At 38.4% G+C, this 7,424-nt stretch overlaps 1 protein-coding gene across 1 annotated transcript; it reads right to left on the bottom strand.

Annotated features, from left to right (window-relative positions):
- Window positions 1–5,545: 5,545 nt before the first annotated feature.
- Window positions 5,546–6,256, bottom strand: LOC108676948. The gene has a single exon (XM_018165107.1). The coding sequence runs from the start codon at window positions 6,254–6,256 to the stop codon at window positions 5,546–5,548; it is 711 nt and encodes a 236-aa protein (XP_018020596.1).
- Window positions 6,257–7,424: the final 1,168 nt, after the last annotated feature.

Below are 7,424 nucleotides of genomic sequence, written 5' to 3' on the forward strand. Positions count from 1 at the left end.
AAACATTACAATGAGCTAATTACCCATGACACAACTTGGCAAGGAATGCTCCATCTGCCTGCAGTCTTCAGCTGTATGATGACACAGCTCGAGACCTGCACCTAACTTGACTGCATCAGAAGACTCCTGCAATGCGGGTAACTCCTTCATCTCTGCTGGAGTCTTAGAGCTCTAGAATGTTTCTGTAAGGTATAATGCAAGTTTAGGTAGTGCAAGATATTCAGAGTAAACCGAATTGGGCTCAAATCTCTCCTTTAAACTTGGATTAGAAAAGGCAAACATTTTACCTAAAGTCACATATTCGTTTACTCTAATTTGAAATCTTATTGCTTACACACATGTAGCTTCTGCCCAATTACACTATACAAAGTTTGTGAACTAAGAAATTACTTAAGTAATGCACAAGTATTGAATACTATTTCTGAAGAAAATCTTGAAAACATATAATTTGGTTTTGAATAAATCTTGACATTCTTGTCTATAAATATGGGGTCGTATTTTCAAAACATTGCTAAGTGTTTGTAGCAACTCAAGTACTGCATAAGTCCGCTAAGTACGCATAACTCTAAAATATGGTACCTTTAAAACATTTCCACACTGAGTTACATCAACAAAGTTAAGCATAACTTCACAAGTGATAGAAGCACTCATAAGTTGAGTTACATACAACTTCTGAGGCCATAAAGCAATTGAAAATGAGTTTGAACTCTACAGTGAACCGTGAAAATTTTTCCTATATTTCTTAGTTCTTCATAAGTTAACTGTTGTTGCGCTATCAGTGAACCAATTTATTTCATGTTTGTGTCTGGGCTTGTTAATTGTTTTCAATAAGTATAAGTATGAGAAACTGGAAGCAAATGATTGACTTAAAATAAAAAAGTTTCAAGTCATTACTTTATAATTATAATATTAGTGTATGATCAAACAATGATATTTTTCATTTATCAAACCTAATGATAATGATTCCTATCACTAGGGATAGAGAGGGATCAAAGTTAGACTTGAAAGAATCAAGAATGTAGGTTGCATCTTGCAATACTTCAAGATTTCAATTGGACTAAATATTAATTCATCAGCAATTTGTCTCCGTCAAACACAACAAATTAGCATTAATGAATTAATAACAAATCACACCACCAATAAGAGTTGAACTTAATGTGATGCACCGCAAAGCTATTTCGCAAGAGCAAAATCTCATACACGTTCACACAGTGAAAGCTAACCAGCGCCAGCATTTGATGGTCGGCAATGCCACTTCTGGAAGGTTAGTTTTGGTGGTATGAAGCAGCAACAAGCGGTAATATTATGGTTTGCAATTCCACAATGCAACTGTAATATTACTGTATGTAAGTACTGTAGTATTACGGTTATGGTATTTACCGTAAGTATTACAGTAGTTTCACAAATGTATTCAGGAACAGATTCTAAAATCAAAGCGACATTTCCATTCCTGTATATAAATTTGATTAATAATACACCTATCAAATTCATTCAATGTTATTCAATTTGAGATGTATGAATGACAATTTTACTTTCGTTCCTATGATGCTCATTTCTACTGGTTGCAACTGTAGAATCAAATTAAATTTTAAAACATTAATTAAAATTAAAATTTAAAAAATTAATTAAAATTAAATTTTAAAAATTAATTAAAATTAAATTTTAAAAATTAATTAAGATTAAATTTTATTAAATTTAATTTAATTATTTAATACACCACATGGTACATGCTGTAGAATTAAATTCTATTAAAATATATTAATTTGAAAATTTTAATTAAAATTTTTAAATTAAAAATCAATTTTTATTAAATTAAATTGAATTATTTAATACACCTCATGGTACATGCACAATGTTTTATATAATGATATAGTTGCCAGTTCAAAACAACAAACATTTTCTAAAAGTCACAAGAAATTCAAAAACTTGCAATGGGAAACAAAATCTCGCAGAATTTGAAGATTGAAGTGAAGTTATTAAGAGAATATTGATATAATAGGGCAAGGGCAAAAACATGAAAAAAATCATATCTGGATATGTATCAATAGATGTTTAAATTTTGAAACAACTTTCCATCATTTAAATCTCAGTGTGGATTGTGGATCAAATCTATTTATTGTGAAATCAAACCAGACATAACCAAAACAAAGTGTGTGACACCGTCTTGTCAAATGTTTACATGGCAGCACAATGTGCCCATATGCTGTGAAAGATTTGCAGTTTATCCCATCATTTTGTGTTATTTTTAAAACTTTCTTTTTATTGGTAAAATAGCAAAAAATTTCTGCGAAAATTGATATAATATTTTTTCATTTTAGAACATATTCATTGCAAAAATTGTCAGATACAATAAACAACTTATGAAAGTAATCAAGGGAGGTGTTGCCAACACAATTTCGGATTTCGAACTACAAGTGATTTCAGAAGTGCAGCAGTTTCTGAACTCAGTGTATCAATTGTCACTGCGGTGGAAGGTTTAACATGGTAGGAGGCTAGGAGGTAGGTTTTTCGATCAATTTTTTTTATTTTGATGTGAGAATATATTACCTATCCAGAATTCCACAGGCCAACTTCTCCTGCTCTCTGCTGAAATGCAAATACCTCAGGAAATCATACCTGCCAAGTGCCAACCCCCTAATTGTAATTATTGAGAAAATAGGGCAAACACACCATATTCCAACACCTTAAGGGGACCGGCTACCCTAAAATTTTCAATTTTGGCATTTTCTGGTTTCTGTGCTCATCTTAAAGCTTACTTTTTGACGCATCCAACGGTACCAGAATCATCCCTCTACGTCGAAAAATGATTTCGTAACAGCCCCCCGAAGGGGGGGAGTTTTTAGAGCCCTTCACTGAAGCCTATGGGATTAATTAGACGGCTGGACACACTAAAAAGGAACGTCTGACGTAAAGCGGCCAATTATGGCATTATCTGGTGCTTATACTCATCTTAAAGCTTACTTTCTGGCGCATCCATTGGTAGCAGAATCATCTTTCTACCTCCATTTTTACGTTCACCACGCCCCATGGAACGGGGGGCGATGGGGGGCAGCCTTAACAAATTCCTAAGGCATTAATTACGGGGCGTGACTTCATATACTGCCAGCTGCAGCCAGATCTTTCAGTGCCTATCATGACAGCAAGGTGAGAGGTGTGCAGCCACTCGTTCTATGCCTTCCTCACTTAGTTTTAAGGCTTAGTTGCGGTATGTTGGCTACGTTACGACTCTTTTACGTCATTTTACGTGCCGCCTGGCAGATTTCGGGCGTGGTGAAAACCACAATTGGTCTCATGGCAAACCTATCTCCTCCTACAGTTTTCAAGCTACAGCAATGAGACATATACCATTCGATTCGTAAAGACCATACCTATAGAACTGATGATCATTTTTTGAATTTCTGTCTGGTTTGTTTTTTATATGGGGGAGAAGGGGGGGAGGGGGGAAAAATGAGAAAAATGGGATAAAACGCGCATAAAAAAAAACATTAGGGGAAAATGATAAAAGTGACACTAGAGTCTATAGGTATGGTCTTTACAAATAGAATATGTGTCTCAATGTTGTAGGATGATATTTGTAGGAGGAGATAGATTTTCTAAAGTACCCCCTTTTTAGCGGTTTTCTATGAATTTCATGTTTTCAATCAATTTTTTCAAACAATTCATACAAGCAAAATGTTATTTTTTTACATTTTACGTATGAATGTGAAAATTCATGATGATTGGATAATAACTGTAGAAGTTTTCCAGAGAGTAGCTGGTCCCCTTAAGGATGTAGCAAGAAATAAATGGCTATAAATAGATAACCGTATGCGCAACTCGAGTTCTGATTGGTTTACATCACTCTCAAAACACCACACTTTGCGCCAGCAATGATGAAACGTCACAAACTGTTACCATATTTATTTAAAAGCCTTTAGAATTCAAATCTACAATATCACTGAATTCCAACACGTGTGTGACTAAATGTGGCATATTGTGAGACAAATTTCAACAGTGCTTCAGAATTGTAATTTGTAATTCGTAATTCCGACACCCGGTGCTAGAATTCTGACACCCTGTGTGAGCTGTGTCGGAATAAGACACACGACTGTCACGGCTGTGTGTCATAATTCCAACACCGTGTCGGAATTAGTTTTTATGATTCTACAACCGTCTCTTAAATCAAACATCTATTAATTTATTTACCACTTAAAATCAGCAAATACAATTTTTTAAGTAAAAATACAGCAAATAAGTATACTTAAAGGATTCCTAATATATTCACAGACTTATTTAAAAGTCTCAAACCATAATATTCTTTCTACACAAACAGTTTATCACTATTTGGTAGAGCAAGGTCAACTATCAACTTTCACACGTGTTTTGATGTTCTCACTGGGTGATGCGGACTTTTGCTCTGGAGATCTTAACATTTTCCCACCAGACCTAGTGTTTTGCAGAAATATTGCTTGCAAAAGTATGACGTCACTATTTCAACCATCTACGCATGCGTGGAAGACGGTGAAACTAAGACAAAACTCAATAGAAAGGAAAAAGTTGAGAAGTGTCGGAATTACCCACAGTGTCGGTCCACTGTCGGAATATGGTGCATTTACCCTATCACTCTCAGATGAACATCCTAATGGATTCCATTAGGATGTTCATCTGGTACTTTCAGACTCACTGACTGACTCAGTCTCCTAGTGAGTCTACAAAGTCTAGTCCAGTGTTAGTGAGCCAGGATAAGATTAAAACCCTTCAAAATTTGCCCAATCCCATCATGTTGCATTTCCAGTTTTTTTATGTTAGGTTAGTTAACTGCTCATTTTTTTAATTACTGTTTTGTTTTGTCAATAGCAGGCTGAGCACCCCAGCAACAGCAAACTTATTAGAAGCTTTCATCTCATCTCACAACTGACAGGGACCAGGGACAAGGCTTGGGAAACCATCAGGTTGGTTCACGTTTTGAGCTTGAGAGTCCCTAAGTATATTTGCAGCATCACCAAGCTCAGCCAGCTGGTAGCTGCCCTGTCATCGTTACAGACTCCAAAAAAAGGAGTTTCATTCTTTGCCTTGACCCTTGCCCTTGGGTTCAGACGTCCCACTCCGAGATGAAAGGCTAGTTCAGCTTCAGTAGTTGTTCATGTTTTTTCCCAAGTTTATAGCCACCCCTCCTATCTTTCTACATTGAATACAATAATTATTTAAAGCTTATGTAGGTTCCAAAAGCGTTACTTACAATGATTTTTTCACACCAGTGACACCACAGACACCGTCAATAATCAGACACAACTTCTATGTTCTACCAAGTACCAACTACGACTTTTTGTAAATAGCAAATCCGTGTCCGTGAGGTCGCGGTCCGCAAGTCCGCCAATTTTACGTTATTTTTTATAATTTGATTTGAAGGCTTCGGGTATGCAGGTAGCACACCTCCCAGCCTGAGCACAACTGGGGGTTTTGGACACTTCACTTGACTTCTAGATCTCTTTACCTCCTAGCTAGCACTTTCACAGCCAGTGTAGCAGTAAATTGTGAAAAGAAAATTAAAAATAGGCTTTTTTATTCACAGCCTGATCACCACATTGCAGCTAAGCAGATATTGACCAAAGAGACGGATGGCAGCAGTGCGTTTCCTCATTGGGGCATCACCACCTCCAAGAACTGAGGACAGCTCCCAGGGAAGAGACAGGCCCTCCAGTCTTGTGCGGAATTCTCTTCGTTGGTTGATGAACAGCGTGCAGTGCAGGATGAGGTGTCTGATTGTGCCCTCTACATTACATTCTGGACAATTACTGGAGTTGGCCAAGTTGAATCTGGCCAGATGAGCGTTAACACCAGCATGCCCCAGGCGCAGACGTGACACAGCGCATTCAACAGAACGTGGTAGTGATCCATAGTCCACATAGGATATCTCAGGTCCCAAGCTTCTTCGGAAGGTCCCCTTTCCTGTTTCTTGCACGTCGGCTGACCATTGGCGTGCCCACTCTTTAACGGTGAGTGAATTCAAGGTGCAGATCCACTCCTCGAAGCACAGTTGAGATCTTGCTGTGCGGTCGTTAGAATGTGCAAGGTTTGCTACCCTATCTGCCACGTCATTCCCACGGATCCCGATGTGTCCTCTGATCCAGCAAATTGCCACTTTTTCTAGTCCCTTGACAAGCATCAACTCCTGTATCTTGAAGACAATTTCGCGATATGAGTGCCCAGAAGAGTAGGATAAAAGCTGCAAAGCAGACCTTGAATCTGATAAAATCAAAACCGGCTCCTCCCTCATCGACCCGCTGAGCCGGACCGGTCGATGCTCTTGCAAACGCATAAGTACTCACAATAATTCCCTGCCACCATGGTTAGACTGTTAGTGAACCAGGATGAGATTAAAACCCTTCAAAATTTGCCCAATCCCATCATGTTGCATTTCCAGTTTTTCTATGTTAGTTAACTGCTCATTTTTTGAATTACTGTTTTGTTTTGTCAATAGCAGGCTGAGCACCCCAGCAACAGCAAACTTATTAGAAGCTTTCATCTCATCTCACAACTGACAGGGACAAGGCTTGGGAAACCATCAGGTTGGTTCACGTTTTGAGCTTGAGAGTCCCTAAGTATATTTGCATCATCACTAAGCTCAGCCAGCTGGTAGCTGCCCTGTCATCGGTACAGACTCCAAAAAAAGGAGTTTCATTCTTTGCCTTGACCCTTGCCCTTGGGTTCAGATGCCCCACTCCGAGATGAAAGGCTAGTTGTTCATGTTTTTTCCCAAGTTTATAGCCACCCCTCCCATCTTTCTACATTCAATACAATAATTATCTAAAGCTTATGTAGGTTCCAAAAGCGTTACTTAAAATGATCTTTTCACACCAGTGACACCACAGACCCCGTCAATAATCAGACACAAGTTCTATGTTCTTCTTCTTCTTCTTTTCCGGATGTCCACGCTGGGTGGACTTAAAGCCACAGGACAACCGCAAGGATGACCGTGGGGCCTGAGAGCTTCTGCAGTTTTGGACCTCTTGGCATGGAAGTCAATCCACTTTGTTCTTGCTCATAAAATGTCAGTGGACGTGATGGTTTGGCATGACAGCGTGTAAGAGAAAAGTTACACATAACATGAAAAAAATATCAGAAAGCAAGGGTCATTGCTTATGTTCTATGTTCTACCAACTACGACTTTTTGTAAATAGCAAATCCGTGTCCGTGAGGTCGCGGTCCGCAAGTCCGCCAATTTTACGTTAGAATAGAATAGAAGTGTCGGCATTGAAGAAATAGGCCCATGGCCTGTTGCCGATTCTTGAACTTTTCGTGACTTGATTCACAAGGGATCCGGCCTTTGGAACCCTATCTTTCCATAACTGACTATTGATTGAGATAGGTGCTGGACTTATTGCCTGGTCAGTAATTTGCTGGGCATTTTAAGACTGAACATATGCTCCTGCATAGCTTCGTCA

This window comes from Hyalella azteca, unplaced genomic scaffold (genome assembly GCF_000764305.2).
Source record: "Hyalella azteca isolate HAZT.00-mixed unplaced genomic scaffold, Hazt_2.0.2 contig11809, whole genome shotgun sequence".
NCBI classification, from domain to species: Eukaryota; Metazoa; Arthropoda; class Malacostraca; order Amphipoda; family Hyalellidae; genus Hyalella; species Hyalella azteca.

Bases quoted from the DNA above. Each gene is read 5' to 3' on its own strand.
- LOC108676948 (XM_018165107.1), bottom strand. From the start codon at position 6,256: ATGAGGGAGGAGCCGGTTTTGATTTTATCAGATTCAAGGTCTGCTTTG.